This window comes from Glandiceps talaboti, chromosome 4 (assembly GCF_964340395.1).
Source record: "Glandiceps talaboti chromosome 4, keGlaTala1.1, whole genome shotgun sequence".
In the NCBI taxonomy this organism is placed as follows: domain Eukaryota; kingdom Metazoa; phylum Hemichordata; class Enteropneusta; family Spengelidae; genus Glandiceps; species Glandiceps talaboti.
Window position 1 is genome coordinate 3,679,273 of NC_135552.1, and position 19,060 is coordinate 3,698,332.

General features: G+C 34.9%; 1 protein-coding gene across 1 annotated transcript in view; it reads right to left on the reverse strand.

The window, feature by feature from the left end:
- LOC144433848 (polypeptide N-acetylgalactosaminyltransferase 1-like) overlaps window positions 1-19,060 on the reverse strand; it is a 74,184-nt gene that overhangs the window by 42,282 nt on the left and 12,842 nt on the right. The window contains exon 2 of the mRNA XM_078122228.1: window positions 10,703-11,090. Within this exon, the coding sequence (XP_077978354.1) occupies window positions 10,703-10,931 (229 nt within the window). The 5' untranslated portion in view covers window positions 10,932-11,090. The remainder of the gene's footprint in view (window positions 1-10,702; window positions 11,091-19,060) is intronic.

Below are 19,060 nucleotides of genomic sequence, written 5' to 3' on the forward strand. Positions count from 1 at the left end.
ATGAGTATTTATCTGAGGGTAATAAGCACTCAGAGGTTTCAGTGTTTCTTGGTAATCGAGCAAAATGTATACAATGTAAAATCTTGAAATGACTCTCAAGAACCAACAGTTTACAAAAGTACCATTATTTCCTGGAGTGAAATTCCCTTTGAAGAACAAGTCATGACTACGGCAAATAAGACAAATTATTAATTACAAAGCTGGCGCCAAGTTCAATTCAGGGTTCATTATATTTTAAGGCCATGAGATCAAAGTAAGCGTCTACACACAAAGTCTAATTCCTATATCTATTTAGTGTTAAAACTGTCACGGTTGGAAAGTATTTGTTCATTCATTACATGCTTCTTCCCCACCTACTGAACACAGAATCTATATCTACTCCAAATCCTCTTTAGCACCTACAGTGAATAATGTGATATAAATACCTGGTAAAGTTAGTGCTGACATAGTGTTTGCACAAACTCATGGCTTTAACAGTACATTTACATTAACCATTTTACGCTGGGTGACAGGCAACACAGCTATTAGTTGAGAATTGTGTACGTACATGTAAGTGTTTCACTTTTAAAGTAGGTGCTGCAGTCATGATGAGTCTCTTTAAAGCTGATGTAGAAATGAATAACTATCAATTATACTACAATGTACATACTTATACTTACAACCCTTTCACAGAAACTGAAAGCTCAAAATCTTAATCAGTCTTTTAAGTTCTAAGTTTTATCATCAATCTCATTGATGAAATTATGAATAGTAAACAGGTCAGTTTTTATAAACTCCTCTGGAAATTGATTTAGAATGTTTTAGGTAGGATTACATTTATTACCAGGGTTTCATCTTGCAAAACCTTAGCAAAAATACTGCCTACAGTAAAGTGTCTGTATAACACCATGTAAAATAATACAAACAGGCACCAATTTTCAATATCATGCTTTTGCACATGCATTTTGTATATGTATGTCCAAATATGGAATACAGTATGTCCAAATATGGAATATGGTATGTCTAAATATGGAATAAAGTACATGTCCAAATATGGAATATGGTAATAAGCAATAGTACAGCTTTGACTGAGTGGGTTCAATGACTGTTTTCAACTTACAATCAACCTCATTTGCAAACTTAAGATACACTGTACATGTCTTCCTCATCAAAAACAAGTTACATGTATATAACAAAACTGTTCACCATGAAATAAAAACAATATGCTACAGAGAGATTGTTCTATTTGCAAGATTTTTATTCAATCAATCAACCATTCACATAACAACCAACCGGCCAACCATTCACACATCAATCACTCTAGCCATCCATCTAATTAACCAACCAACCAACCGACCATCTACATGTGTCTGACCAACCAGCCACCCAACCATCCACACATCCATCACTCTAGTCATCCATCTAATTAACAAACCAACCAACCAACCAACCAACCGACCATCTACATGTGTCTAACCAACCAGCCACCCAACCATCCACACATCCATCACTCTAACCATCCATCTAATCAACAAATCAGCCAACCAACCAACCTACCAACCATCTACATGTGTCTAATCAATCATCCATCCAACCAAACATCTAACCAACCTACCAACCATTCATCTATCCAACCAACCAACCAACCAACCATCCATCCATCTAACCAACCAACCAACCACCTCAAAACCAACCATCCATCCATCTGACCGACCACCAACCAACCAACCAACCAACCACCAAAAATCCAACCAACCGACCGACCAACCAATCAATATCATACCAACCAACCAACCAACCAACCATCCATCGATCTAACCAACCGCCAACTAACTGACCGACCAACCTATCAACCAACCCACCAAAATCCAACCAACCAACCAACCAAACGACTGGCCAATTAACCACTATCATATTGAAGGCCTTAGCATACAAAACCAACACAAACAATTATTATCACAACTTTTACATGTGAAAGTAAGAGTCTGGATAAAAAGTTCATGCTGGGTAAAATCAATATCTATACAGACAGATGATTGATTACAAACAGGAAATGGGCTGCAAGTTGAACAACTTTTGTTGAATTAATTGATCAAGCTGGGCTGCAAGTTATTTTTTTCACAGGATTGAAATGTGGAAATCACTACTTCAACATCCTTCCTGGATACATCTGACTCTTGAATCTAATTCAAATATTATATTAAATTACTTTTGATAGTCCATACTGTCCATACTGTCTATTATATAATCATACACAATTGTATATAATAATTCATTTGCGATATAGTCTTACACTCAATGACAAAAAGAGAAGCAAAAAAACTAAATCTCATTTTTACCAATATTTCCATTGTCATATATAGTTTCTTTTATCAAAATTGCAGAAGACCTCTGCAGAGAAAATCAATTGTACATATTTTTGTTTCAAAATGTCTGTAATACTTATATGAAGAGATGAAATGGACCTACTCAAAATATTGATTATACATCATCCATATACAGTACATACTTAAGTTAAATCAATGACATTTTTATGGAGTATTTACTTTCAGATGTAAATATTAGAGTGGTAAATTTCTCACACACAATCTATTATTATAAATAGTTTAGCTGAATCATCAGACTTTCAGTCATACAGTCCTAGAGTACATAACACTGGCATACATGTATACGTGGCATGGGGTTTTATCTGACATAATAGTGCAGGTACAGGTACCCTTATAACACATTAAAGAATGGAATAATACAGAATGATGTGTACCCATTCAAATCTGTAAAATAGGCTATTGTCAAATATTTATTTGAAAAGGCAAATGAATAGACAAAACAAATGTTCATTCTGGATATTAAGTGTCTCTGACATGTGTGTTGTACATGCATTTTGGATGAAAGTCTGGAATAATTTTAAAACAGTATAGAAATGCCTATCAGGATATGATGAAAGATACTTCATTACATGTATACCGACATATTTCCTTTCTGATGGTAATTTTATATTGAACAGCTCATCTTTATCTGTAAACAAAGGCCTAGAAATAGATACTTAGACTACCTCTAATACCATGTGAATTGTACAAATTATGTTTTACTGTATACTCTAAACAGAAAACAAATACATACTTCATGCAGGCAGGACTCTTCATTGGTATAAAAGCGTCATTTTTGTTGGTGGTCTGTTATACATGTACATGTAATGCTATGACAGAACCACATGACACATGAGTGCAAGTGTGGCATACTTGGGGTATATACATAATAGACAGATTTCAGAACTAGAAACTTGACCACAGATTCAGTACTAGACACTTAACCACAGATTTCAGTACTAGACACTTGACCACAGATTTCAGTACTAGACACTTGACCACATATTTCAGTACTAGACACTTGACCACAGATTTCAGTACTAGACACTTAACCACAGATTTCAGTACTAGACACTTGACCACATATTCCAGTACTAGACACTTGACCACATATTTCAGTACTAGACACTTGACTACAGATTTCAGTACTGGACACTTAACCTCAGATTTCAGTACTGGACACTTAACCTCAGATTTCAGTATGAAACACTTAACCATAGATTTCAGTACTTAACTCTTTACCACAGATTTCAGTACTGGACACTTAACCTCAGATTTCAGTACAAGACAACCATAGATTTCAGTAAAACCACAGATTTCAATGCTAGACATTTAACCACAAATTTCAGTATGAGACATTTAACCACAGATTTCAATAGGAGACATTTAGTACATGGGAGACTCTTAACTAACAACAAGGCTCAATATATCAACAGGTAGACATGTCATGACAGAGTTTAGTATAAAATAAGACAATTTAAATCACAGATATAGTACAGGAAAGATTTAAAGCATGATCAGACCAGTGAAATGGACAAATAGATTTTCAAATTACATATACTGTTCATGGATAGGAAACCATAAAAACACTCACACGCAATGCTATTCTTCTTTAGAAAACATAATTACTTTTGGGATTTGATAACATTTCAAACTGTTTGATACAATAACAGAAAGAATCCTTAGAGGATGCAAGCTGAGATAAAATGTCACTATTAAATCAACCTTTAATATCAACAGATCCTAGGCTACACTGTCTATTTATATTACTTTTTAATAAGCCCATTTCTACTTAAAACACAAATTACTACATTTAATGAAATATTAGTGATCTGAGGTTAAACTGGTGATCACTCAAAATGAAATGGTAAACAATCAAATGGTCACCAGTACTCTCACAATATGAGTTCATCTAAACGGGCAACCCTTGTATCAAAATGATACCATTAAACATATTAATTTTTTTATTAAAGGTTTTACAGACCCATATATTACACCCAAAAGTTTGTTTTTTGATGGAAGTTGATACCCATCTTACTGTCCTTTAAAACACTTCTTCAAACACACACCCACACCCACACACACACACCCACACACAGACACACACCCACACCCACACCCACACACACACACACACCCACCCACACACAGACAGGCAGACACATGCACACACACACACACACACCCACACAGAGACACACACCCACACCCACACACAGACAGGCACACACACACACACACACACACACACACACACACACACACACACACACGTCTGACAGCTGGACAAGACACACCATGCCTATAGCACTACTGAACTATTTTGCTATATTGAAATAAAATAACACTGATAGAAAGACTAGCTGATCACAACTACACATTTGTAATGCCTTCATTATTTATAGACTAGCATTCTCGTTTTAAATTATTTATACAGTCAGATATCGCAAACAATGGGGTTATGTTTGGCTTTTGTAGTACCGGTAATATCTATATTGAATGTAATAAATAATAAGTCTGTCACAAGGTAGATATTTATGTGCAACATTACATGTATTGAAAATGTTAATTATGCTAATCTGAAATTACATTTGAATCTCAACATTTAATATTTAGGTGCTTCTTTCTTTCCTTTCAACCAACATCTTAACGTTTTAAGTACACCCCATTTCATGTTAGCATTCACTGCTGTTTGATACTAACAACAACACAGCAACCCATAAGAAACTCTACATTCTACACTTGAATTTCTTGCTATATTTGTTTAAATGACGTAAACCATTGAAATGTAATGCAGCCAGACAAAGACATATGGACACCAATGTTGCATTTGATGTCTGCATAGTGGCATGTTAGTTCACTTACATTTTAATATACAAAATGATACACAAAACTCATTTTAATATACAAAATGATACACAAAACTCATTTTAATATACAAAATGATACACAAAACTCATTTTAATATACAAAATGATACACAAAACTCATTTTAATATACAAAATGATACACAAAACTCATTTTAATATACAAAATGATACACAAAACTCATTTTAATATACAAAATGATACACAAAACTCATTTTGATATACAAAATGATACACAAAACTCATTTTGATATACAAAATGATACACAAAACTCATTTTAATATACAAAATGATACACAAAACTCATTTTAATATACAAAATGATACACAAAACTCATTTTAATATACAAAATGATACACAAAACTCATTTTGATATACAAAATGATACACAAAACTCATTTCAATATACAAAATGATACACAAAACTCATTTCAATATACAAAATGATACACAAAACTCATTTCAATATACAAAATGATACACAAAACTCATTTCAATATACAAAATGATACACAAAACTCATTTTAATATACAAAATGATACACAAAACTCATTTTGATATACAAAATGATACACAAAACTCATTTTAATATACAAAATGATACACAAAACTCATTTTAATATACAAAATGATACACAAAACTCATTTTAATATACAAAATGATACACAAAACTCATTTTAATATACAAAATGATACACAAAACTCATTTTGATATACAAAATGATACACAAAACTCATTTTGATATACAAAATGATACACAAAACTCATTTTAATATACAAAATGATACACAAAACTCATTTTAATATACAAAATGATACACAAAACTCATTTTAATATACAAAATGATACACTAAACTATTTTCATTCCATCTTGCTATCTTAAAGTGCAGAATGCGCAATTTCTTATCTTAAGAACACTTAATATGAAATTGTCAGTAATACTGTATTCTATAGTGCCATTGGTTCAGTCTGTATAACATATAGTACATGTACACTGCAATGAAACCATTTCTAGATCAGTACATATATAGAATTTCAAGCACGCACTTCATTTTATTCTGCACTTTAAAAAATTGATTTTGCTTCTGCATTATCACTGTTTGGTTCCATGGTGTAGGGCATAACTCATTATCACTCTGTAGATGGCTGCATGATAATTATGTGTAGTCAAATTATCAACACAGCCAATAATTCAGAGAGCGGTTGTGAGTAACAACAGGTGTTAGGAATTACTTCAAAGAATAAACTTTGTTGTTGCCCACAAGCAACATATTGTAGAATGGATAGTGTTACTGTGGCAAGTGAAATTTATGGCTCAATTTTTATATTGATATTTTAGAGGTCTTCAAAAATATTACATATTGAAAGCAGACACAATGTAATCATGTACAGACTTTAATAATACCAGACAAATTATACTATTTCTGCCTTGGTTTTAGAAAATCAAAGATGGGCACAAGAGCCTGAAATCTATCACAAATGTTTTTATATGAATGTCACTTTTTGTAGAAAATACCGCCAATAGCATTGTAGCACAACTGTACAGTTTTTAAAAATGTTTATCCATATGCTGGTCCATGCTAACAATAGGTGTTCATTTGCAGAATGACTATCCAGTTGCCTATCCAACCATGTTGCTATCTTTGCGATATACACAATTATTTGGCTGTTGCTGTGGGCATGGTCATGTTGCTAGATATATTTGCATACATTTTGAATGTTTTTGTTCACTTGTGAATTCCTCATATTATCTTTGCAATATACATGATCATTTGGCTTTTGCTATGGGTGTGGTCTTGTTGCTAGGCACATTTGCATATGTTTTTAAATGTTTATTCATTTGTCTATTAATCCTCTTATCTTCGCAATATATGTGATTTGGCTGTTGCTATGGGCGGGCTATTGTTGCTAGGTGCATTTGCATACATTTTTTGAATGTTTATTTATTTGTCTTTCAATTCCTGTTATCTTTGCAATGTACATGATTATTTGGCTGTTGCTATGGGCATGGTATTGTTGCTAGGCAAATTTACATACATTTTTTGAATGTTTATTCAATTGTCTATTAATCCCTTTTATCTTTGTGTAATACAGGACCGTTTGGCTGTTGCTATGGGCGTGCTCATGGTTGCTAGGGATATTTGCATACATTTTTTGAATGTTTACTCACTTGCCTACCAGATGATGTTCTTACATTGTATTTGAGCAAAATATACTGCCATTTGGTTGTTGCTAAGGGAGTGGTCATGGTTGCTAGGGCCAATTGTTTCAAAATACTTTGACGAAAATCTGCAGAATAACACTTTTAGAAACATCTCACCAAGTTTCAGTCTCATTGACCAGGTACTTTTGGAGTTTAATAAGTTTTTTGACCCACATCTCTGATGCAATCATTTTCATTTGTCGAACAATTTCCCAACTAGACACCAGAAGTAACATGACCACCAAAGCAATCGGTCCAGCAGTTTTTGACTTTAAGTTGTTCACACACACACACACACACACACTTTCCCATGCCTATAGCAGTACTGAACCTTATCAGTTCAGTTCAGTTGTGCTACAAAAGACACTGAGGTGTGAAACTATAGTAAAAGCTTCAGCTCTACTGTACTCATTTACTACAGACTTATGTCCACCCACCCACAGAATATAGACAAGTCATATGTTAACAAGGGCTGGAAGGTTATTGACTGGTAATAAACTGGTATTGAGAAAACAGAGCAGCATAATAACTGTCATAGTTTTTAAAGGGCTGGAAGTAGAAGGTTATCAACCTCTAGAGCAGATACTTGTAGTGCTTGAATAGAACACACAGAAATCAATGTAAACTGAAAGTGTCATGCTCTCAACTGTTTACATCACTTCTGTGCAAAAAAAGACTGGTATTGAGAAAAGAACACAACACATCATCTACCTGTCATTTTTTATAAGGTTTAGAAGGCTAGTGACTGCTAAAATACACACTTGATTATGATAGTACATACAAACAATCATGTAGTCATTAAATTGCCTTGCATTTCAGTTGCCACATCACTTCTATGAAAACAACTGGGGTTGAGAACATAATGCAACATGGAATCAAACTGTTCTATTTTTCACAAGGACTGCAATAAAATTAGAAGTATTAAACACACATTCACTTAATATCAAGTGCCTTGCTTTCAATTTCTCCATCACATTTGTGCAAAAACAAAATCATAATGGTAATGCGAAATCGACAAAGTAAGGTATAGAAACACAAATCTATGAACCCAGTTTCAGGACTGGTAAAATTCCATACCATATGTATACAGTCTATAATTACACATGTTAGGGGGTCTATTATCAAGAGACACTGACAATGCACAAATCATTACAACCCCGGTGGTATAGGAACATTCATATTTTTACCTAGATTCAAAGAAATTCAGTTTCATTCTTGCATACTGAAATATTATTGATCTCTCATGTAGAGCTATTCCATGTATTCATAAATGGTTTACAATGTACAAAGTCTACATGTAAAAAATTACAGGATTGCTATGATGATATCACTTTTCTATTCTCTCAAATGTTAAACTAAAAAATAAAATGATATATCCATACACAAGTTACATGTACATGTACATATAAGTATACTGATGTTTTCATTGTATTTAAAACATTTATTACATTCAAAATTTAACATTTTCAGTTCATAAATTAATATTAAGAGTCCCTCATGCAGTAGGAGGTATATTTCTCCATGGCTACCAACCAGAAATCAAGAATTCAAAGTGGTCATCAACATGTGTGCGTTTGTTGGTGTGTTTTTTGGAGTGTTTGTATGTGTGTGTGTATGTATGTATGTATGTATGTATGTATGTATGTATGTGTGTGTGTGTGTGTGTGTGTGTGTATGTATGTTTTCGTGCATGCATGAGTGCGTGTGTGCATGTAACAAGCAATCATACAGGTTTACAAATACCTGCCCAAATATAATATCTCGCGCAGCGGCAGCGAAGCTGCCGCGTAGCGGCTAAATGACTAGTACGCATGCGCATCGTATATACTATGCGAAAAAATTTGGTGGTTCTCCCAGGGATGCATTGCGGTGCGCAGTGACTACGCATGCGCCTTCCATATACTACGTGCATCCCCCACGCACTACCGTATCGTCATATAGCATAGGCGACATAACATCACCATGCATTTCAATATTGTAACAGTAGGTCTGTTGGCACGATTATCGTAACATTGTAACGAGTATCGTGGCATTGCTGTACCACTAGGAGAAATTGTTACACTATTTGGAAGTTTGACGCACGGCGGTACTGATACGGACCACTGATGAATTTCCGGGTTGTGGAAGTGTGGTTTTGACATTTATATTGTCGATAATTGATTTTTTTTTACATGTACTAAACAGAATAACTGCTTTCCTATGTTTGTTGGTACAGTAACATTCCTAAATCATCGAGTTGAATACAGAAATCGTGATGTTCGGCAACATGTCAACAAAATATGTGTCCAAAGACCTACGTTGGTTGAGGGTCTATGATAAGTTGGCTGATTGAAAATGAACAATATTAATCTAATGGCTATGATGGTTTTTGAAACCAACAACTGCATGGAGTGTTGACTTTCTTTACTTCTCGTCCATGTCAGAGAATTAGATGTCATTCAATAAAATAAATTTTGATGGTCAATACCCCTGGAAAATGACCCAAATCAAGTGTATCAACCCTGGCCCAGGCAGCCGGTCACAAATGAATCTACCCTGCGCGAGCTTATGGGCTTTGCCTAGTTATGATATTATTATTATATAGGGCAAGGCAATTTTCACTATGAGACCAGTTAATAAATCAACCAACATGAAGGCAAATAACCAATCAACCCAAAGGCCAAAATGGCCTAGAGAACATGTGTATAATTATTCATGTCAGTAATAAAAGAATGATCTGTCCTGAAAATATCCTGGATATTCCTATCCGAAACAATGGCATGACAGGATGTGTACATTGTATATTGAAGGCTTCACTTGCCAAGAAACTATCCTGAACTTTCCTACATACAGGTACATTATATGTATATGAACAATGGCAAGATACCGGTACTCGGTTGTATTGTATGAAGCATGTAAGGTATGCTTCATTTGCCCAGAAACAATCCTGAATGTTCCCTCATACATATCGGGTATTAACAATGGCAAGCTAGTAAATTGTATGTGTATTTTGAAGAATGTAATATCAGCTTTACTTGTCCGGAAACTACATGTATACAAGGATGTTACTGTATGAAACAATGGTAAAATAGCCTGCACTGTGCATATCTATTGAGACATATAATCTAATAATGATCAGTGGTAGTATACATCAATGTAAAAATAGCTCTAAATATTTAGATGAATTATTTGATTTTGTTGATAATATCAAATTTTAACTTATCTATGTGCTATGGTTAAAAATTTTATGAAAAATATGCTCTTTTTTCACCATACTGAGAATATTATATTCTGACTTACCTATTTGCTTTTTAATTTCCTGAGGCACCCCTTGTATAAAATCATTGGCTTTTTCTATGATATTCCGTACCATCTGCCCTCCTCCGCCTGTAGGTGAACCATTGCTGTCTTTACAAGGTCCAAAAAAACATCCCCCAGTATGGTAAAGTAATATACCAAAGTCAATCATTAACCATACTAGGGATGTCATGATAATAATCCGACATTGTCTCCTTCCTGGTAGCCTCATCTTGCATTTATTTTTTATTTTTTTTAACAAATGTCAAAACTGATAACCATAAAATAAAATACAGGTAATCAGTTGTTGTTCTCTTCTCTTGTAGTCTTGCATCAAGTGTTGGTCAATCTTGTTTAGTTCCACTGTCTGCAGTCTCAGCTATCTCAGTATCTGTAAGGTGATGGATGTGATCAATTATATAAAGGTAAAATATTGCAGCATCAAACATTTAAAGCATTAATCTGTCTTAATACATGCTTTATATGTCTCGATCAGTTCATAAACTGTTGTGAACATAATGCCTGGTTTGTGAAACTCTGCATATTCGCATGTCATGCCTTACGTGATTCTTACAGAGGTGACAATGTCATGACTATAAAATTGACTCAGAGGAAACCTTCACTCTCTGTGACAGTCATCTTGTAAAACAGGACAACAACATCTGAACCATAACCTCATCCCTAAGGAGCAATTTTCATAAAAGCAGAATGCTCAATCTCTTTAACCTTGGCAACACAAAATTCTCTATTGAAATACAAGTTGTCACTTGTAAGCCTCCTGTGTTTCAGTTTTCATATAGAATATACAATGCAGGGTATCTGTCTGCAGATTTTGGGATTAATTAGTGTGAAAGGTCCAGCTGTTGGTCTGCTTACATAACCACTATGTACAAATGTACAGGGACACATGTACACATGTAAGTGAAAGGAACACCTGGATCTTGTAGTCTAGATAGTCAATTCATCTGCCATATCATTACCCTATATTATATTCTCATTTTGTCATTAGTCAGTATTTTTCCCCTGAATGAAGGGAAATATTGGCGAATAATATTAGCCTTGTCCATATCTGATCCAGATCTAATGTCAATTAAAGTGATCCAGTCTGAGATCACTTTAATCAGCATCAAATCCACTTTCCATCTACAATAAAAAAATGAAACATGGATTCCAGTTGAATTACATTAGCGTTCCTATCCACACATCCAGCTTTAATTCGGATTACTTATTATCAAGCTAATTCACTCGAGTACACACCTGTCCACAGCAGGCCTAACTGATCACGATCTGATTCTAATTACATTGATCCGAACCAAAACCACCACCTAGAGTAGGCTTTGATCTGGATCAGTTAATTTCAATTAGATATGAATTAACCACAAGTATAGACAGGTAAATTGAATTGGATCTGGTATGGACTGGCTTATAGTTTTAACTGTGCAAACTTAACTTAAGAAAAATAAGCCTTTGGTCGAAGACATAGTCCCTAACAGGTATGTTATATGGCAAAGTTATCATGCAAATTTGAATGGTTTCTTGAGATACAAAACTGCATAATTTATTGACCAATTTGCTATTTGATCTTGACTATGGAGATCAAAGTGACAGGTCAAGATATAAAAAGAAAGCTTACTTTTGACATTGTTATTTACATGGAGTCTTTGTGTATTCAACTTCTTGAATTAACGTCTACAGACAGAAAACTTTTGGTCATTTCATCTTGAAAATGTATGTCAAGGTCCAAGGTCAATGTATCATTAGAACTTAGCTCATCATTGATAATGTGAGGTTAGACACTTGAATGGTGTCCATATGTATCAAACTTTTGGAGATAACAGGCAAAATGTGTTTGTGTATCACAAACATGGCTGCCATTTTGCTATTCAGGTTAAGGTTGTGAAATTAAGTGACATACATAATGCATCACAGTCAAACGTAAGTCATGATTATTTTATATCATAATCATCACTTGAAATGTCTGATTCAAAAAGCTATGAAGATAACGTAAATTTGAACGCAAGCATGCACGCACCCCAACATATAAGTTTCCTCCGGGCAGTGCCCATTTGGGGACTAAACAAGCGACCTATCGGTCAGAATAGCTCCGCTGTTTTTTTTTTTAATTTAATTTTTTATTTTGGTGACATGTAGAAGTGGTTCAGGTCTTCAGCTCTTCACTATGCAGTTTTGTTTTAGCGATGCAATAAAGTGGTTAGTGGTTTCATATGATGTCTCACTATAAAACACATTTTACACAGAAGTTGGTAATGTATTGTACTTTTATACCATAGTCACCATTTTATGACAAAAATCTACTGTTATGAAAAATTGCACAAAATCTCAGAAAAAAATGACTGGGAAATGCACACAAGAAAAAGAAAAAAAGAGGATTTTGAGGTTGGCTATAAATAATTCCAGTGTCTTACAGCTGTAACCCTGGAAAACTTTAATGATGAATGAAATAAACTAGGGATCTAAAATAATTTTGAGGCAATTTGAATTTCAATTTTCTAACAAATTTACAAAGTCAACAACATTCAACTTGTACTAGTTGTGGTAGATATATATAGGGAAGAAATGTATTAATCGCCATCTTAGTTTCCGTACGGCGACAATCTCAAGTACCCGGAAGAGAGTCAATAGAGAGGTTTAGATGCGCGTATGTACGTGTGTTCTATACGTGTAGCGTCATAGTCACGTGATTCGAAGCAACTCAGGCGTTCTGTATCAAACGACGCTACGTCAAAATGGCGGTCTACACGTATCTGTAAATACGTGTTGAATTTTTGTCATTTTCTTCGATTAAAAGGCGTATTTTTTATATCAAAGTTCGGAAGCGTAACGTTAAACTAATTGTTTGGTTTTTAGTTTGGGTAGTTGCAGAAAAAATGGCAAAACTACGGACAAATTTAGAAAACAAAGACGTGTCTGGCCTTCTGGAAAGAAGATGTCAACGCGCGCGTTCACTTTCCAATGTTTTTCACGTTTGTGTTTAGAACGCATAACTAAACACAATTTTGTACGCGTCATTACTTGTACGCCTGCACTATCATGCTCCCGTAGGCGTACGCGTTCGAACGTGTATCTAAACCTCTCTATTCTCAGCCATACGTTACAGTGGTAACACTCGTTCATGTTCGGTTACCTTTCACAGAAAAGAAAACACAACGAAATGGTTGAAATGATATTTTTTTTAATTTCTTTTCATCACAACAACAAAATCTGCGTGATCAAAAGTGTTGTAAACTAAACCAGAAAGAATTATCGGACTGGCTAAACTTCCCGATGAACTGGAGTAAGGTCCTACTACTTCCAAGTAAGCCTCGATAGTACTATAGTACGTGAGAAAATCGTCTCAAACTAGCGATACAACTTTCAAAATATAACTTGACATGTTTTCACTCGAAAACAACAATTCTGTGAATAATGACACTCTGAACGCAGCGATTTCTCGGACGATGTTACCACTGTAACGTATGGCTGACAACGACTTGCTTCCGGGTTAGTCCCTCGTGCATACGGGTGGATTGTCGGTGATTAATACATACATCGTCTGATATTTTAATTCACAGTGTTTCTTGTGACCGGCGCCTGTCAGCAGACTCTGCCATTTTTTTCATCATTCCATTGTATTTAAACCTTGTACTTGACATTTCGCAATATTTATAATTCTCAACAAAATACCTCAACATGCCTCACTTCGCTCGTACTCAAAGCAGCCCCGCGCGGTATGATCACTGACACTGATGACATGATGAGAGAGAACCTTTTCGGATTTACATGTAAAACGGGGAAAGATACGCAAAACATAATGCAAAGTCTGAAGCCAAATTAAAGTTGTAATTATTTTAATTATTTTTACTTGCCAAATATTTGCATTTTGGAATGGCAAGACACGTTCATGTCGTTTAACTTTACATGTGAACTGTCGGCCATAACTTCAACCGCATGCCTGGCATGCCCTTCCTTACGCAAGTTGTCTGAATTCTGGTTCACTGTCATTCCAAATTGCACGACAATATAGAATTAACCACAAGTTACATGTTATCTGAAAACATCACACTTTTATAGTGGGTCTGAAGTGTGATTTTAGTGAGTACCAAGAACGTCCTGTGTTCATACTCAAGATACTTGCTGTGGAAAATCGCTCGGTCAAATGAGGTCACCTACAGCTTCTGGTCGAATCAGGATAGAGTATGCAAATGAGGATGTTGCGGACTGGCTGATTATGTAGAAGGGTGCAGAATTGGATTTGAAGTTTACAACCCTGTTTCGAACAAACGCTTGTCATTTGGGCGCCCAATGCGTAGAATTATGACTATAGCACATATTACATTGCTTGTTTGACGTCAATAGTGTCTTTTGAAAAGTGGTAGTTTACTTAAAGTCTCGTCGACTGTTTTCCAATATGGTGTCGGTCATTATGCTCATTAACATATTCATTTTTTTTTCAAATTACAAAAAAAAAATCATAAAAAATAAAAATGAGGATGTGCTGACTTGAAATTAACAAATCTGAGTAAGCTACCCCCTGCGGATCAACACGCCAGATATCAAAGCAATCTAATAAGAGGTTTTCAAGGAGTTGATGAAAATGACATTTTAAGAAAAAAAATCATAAAAAATTGAAAATGGCACAGATCAACTTGGCATGAACAAATCTGAATAGCCTCCCCCCAGGGAACATGCACACCAAATATCGAAGAATTCCGACTGTCACTTCCGGAGTAGATAGTAAAAATATAAAAGTTTGACGGACACCTATGATTCACTCTACTCTCTATACCTCAATACCCACCTATACCTAAAGCTACGCTTTCAGCTTTCGCTGACAGCGGAGCTAAAAAAGCAAGAAATAATGTTAATTTAATGTATGTTTTGACTTATTCTTCATGCACTGCAGAACCACTAACATAGACATGTGTTGTCATGGCATAGTAAAATCAGGCAATAAATCCCATATTTTCTGTACAAATGACAATTTGGTTTGTGTGTGATGTACATGTAAATGTTATTCCTTAGAATGCACTGTAGTGCAGTGTTAGGAGGAATAAATTACATAGTTTTACATATTTAATATACATGTATTGTATGTACTTGTATCTACGTTGATTGACATGTACATGTATAGTACAGTACAGCTTAAACCTACACCACCTGCAACTGCCTTACTGGGGCATTTCTTTGTCATCAAACAATCAAGATACATGTACATGTATATTCACTGAAATACATGTAAGTCAATTTCCTAGAAAGAGACATCATATCTGTTAATTAGTGGACTATACTATCTGTACACATAGGTACATTGTATAATCTAGTGGTAAGAGTACATTAGCTAATCTTTGAATCTGTCACCATGTTAAAACTTTACTACAACTATACATGTGTAGCTGCAGTGCTTTTGCGTCAGGGTTGGGGAACCCTGGTAACAGAGAGGGAGAAAGGGGTAAAACTGGCAACTTATTTCCCCATAGAGACTATGATAATTTTGTTTGGGAACCCAGGTAAAATGCAGGGCTCAAAATTAATGGTGGTCTTGCATTCAAAAGCCACCACGTTTTCCTTATAAATAGACCACCAGAATCGAAAAGTTGGTGGTCCATGTATTTAAATTTTGTTCATTTGGAGTACTTTGATCGGTAAATGTCCCAACAGCAGCACTTCCGTGTTTGTTCTCTTGGGTGCAAAGGCCGACTAAATCGCTGTATCACCACTCCCAGCTGTCAGTGTCACTCAACTACTTGTATTTGATCAAAAACTGTTTCACCTATCCCACTAATGAGTAACTTACATGTATGTGACTACGTTTCCCCGGTATTCATGAAACTAATGATAAAAATATGCAATTCTAGCTACTTATCCTATATGACATTTTGCAATACAATGTACTATTGGACATCACCATACACGGTACTGCTGAAAGTACATGTATATCATCGTCAAATACCATGCGGTTGTGTAAATACCGAGATTCAAAAGATCGCAAGTCTGTGTTGACTTGTTAGGACCACGTGGAAAGTTCCTTCAATATTTAAAATTTGACATTCAGAATATGAGCAGCAGTTTGTTGGATTTATACGAGTCTGTTCTGAGGCAAGTAATGCCCTAATCTCAGTATGAAATGCAAGCTGCAATACCAGCATGGGCACCAGCACGGGGACTGTACATTATTTTGACCCAGACACAACAGCGAGGTCACAGAGAGACGAACGAGAACCTGACAGCGCCCCGATCCCATCGTCACCTAAAAACAGAAAGTGGTGAAGAAGAAATTTTCAGAGAAGTGGAAAGCCGCTCACCTATGGCTGGCATACTGTAGTGAAAATAATACAATGTACACGTACTGCCAGTGGTGCTAAGCTTTCAGCTCAGTTGACAGTGCATTTACACCAAGGGCCAAGTTATTTCTGTCTGTTATCAGTTATGAACCCCACAACTTATGGTCCCTGTATGGCTAAGAGTGACAGCGATTAACTTTATTGAACATTAACATAGTAAAAACAAATTAAAGTTTCATTTTGCAGTGGCCACCACATTTTAGTTTGGACCACCAGAATGTAATCATTGGTGGTCCACATGGACCAGCACATTAAAATTTAATTTCAGGTCCTGAGACATGGGAACCCCGGTAGACTTTATCCACTTGTACCACAGTGGTTGATATTTATCCATAAGTAGTACAGAAACAGGTTGAAATCATGATCACCAAAATTGAGGGTGCTGATTTTTGGATGCAGACCCAAAAATCATTTTGATTTGATTTATCTCCTTTTAACTTCTATTACTAAAAATATGTTTACCAACAGCTTCACATTTAAAATGCAGTAAGGTATTATTTTGAAGTGATGTTTATTAGATCGTAGTGAAAATATTGATGTGTATGTTTTGTTTCGTTCTAAAGTTTCTTTGGAAAAGCATTTTCATTTACATATGTACATGTACAAGACTAAGCTAGTCTGACAGTAAAGCTAAATGTACATGTACAAGTCTAAGCTAGTCTGAAATTTAAGCTACATCTACAAAATGTACATGCATTTAGTATTTATACCCGGTATGTACTCAATGTGCTTGCATTGTTGCAAACTTCACTTACTAGTACTTACACTTTAAAGAGAATAACTTTAGCTGTTGCTATAGCAACCTATATGTATACACATAAAATAATATCCTGTTTTTAACCAGCCAGTGCATCCCTTGATTAGCCAACAGAGCTTCCTTGTCTGCTTGGTATTGGGAAACTGTTTATGATTGAACAAAACTGAACAAAGAAAAAAAATGATTTTCACACATGAATCGGGAAGGAAGGGACATATTAAAATTAAATTCAAATATTTAACTTCATTTTCCAAACTTTTTTGTTGACAGTGAAATTTCCTACTTGTACAATGTACATGTATTTATATACAGATTATTCATCTTAAACTTGCCCCAACCATTATTTTGCATCTGTATATAGAAATTACACAACTGCAGTGTATTTCTAAATTAAATAATTAAAGCATATATTTGTACCAAGTTACACAAGGCAACTCGATGCACAATGCACTAAACAATTGTTCATTCCGTGCAACAGATTGCTTTGTGTATGCACATAATTGCAGGGCCTTGCGACATTGCTAGGTGCATCGAAAATTCCCAAGGAATCCAACATGTCAGATTTCCTGCAAATTGCTTCTCGCATTGCTTGATGAATTGTCCCATGTAACTACCTATTTGTGTCACAGGGTGTAACCTTTGACATAGGCCCATGAGTAAAATCATGACGTTTAATGTTATTGCCACCATATTTTTATTTAAAACATTCTATTTCAGCAAGTATTTTTAGTATAATTTTGTTTCATCACCATAATTAACCACTCATTACTGATATGCTACATTTATGAATGTTTGAACTCCTAGATGAATATCATTTTATTCCTTACATACATGTTGTATGTACTTGATTTCCCGCCTCAGTATTCAATACGTATCAAATAAGTTTATTACATTATATCATCAAACCAATACCTTATGAATTTCCTAGCTATCAAATATATAATAACTTGTATCAAATGCTTCATCACATCATCCTATCACATGATCATATAAAAATGTACTACTAGTAAACTGACATGCAAACCAGTACACAGAACACTGTAAGTAAAACCAGGAATCCCACATTAGATACAACACAACACATGATGCAATGATACATATGTCACAATTACTCATCATACATTGTAGTTACATATATGTACATGTACAATACGTGTACGTGTACTTCTAAAGTGGGGTTACAGCTGATACACACATGTAGTGAACAGAACAATTTTATAAACACAAAGTAAAGATGAATTTAGTCAGTACATTGTACATGTA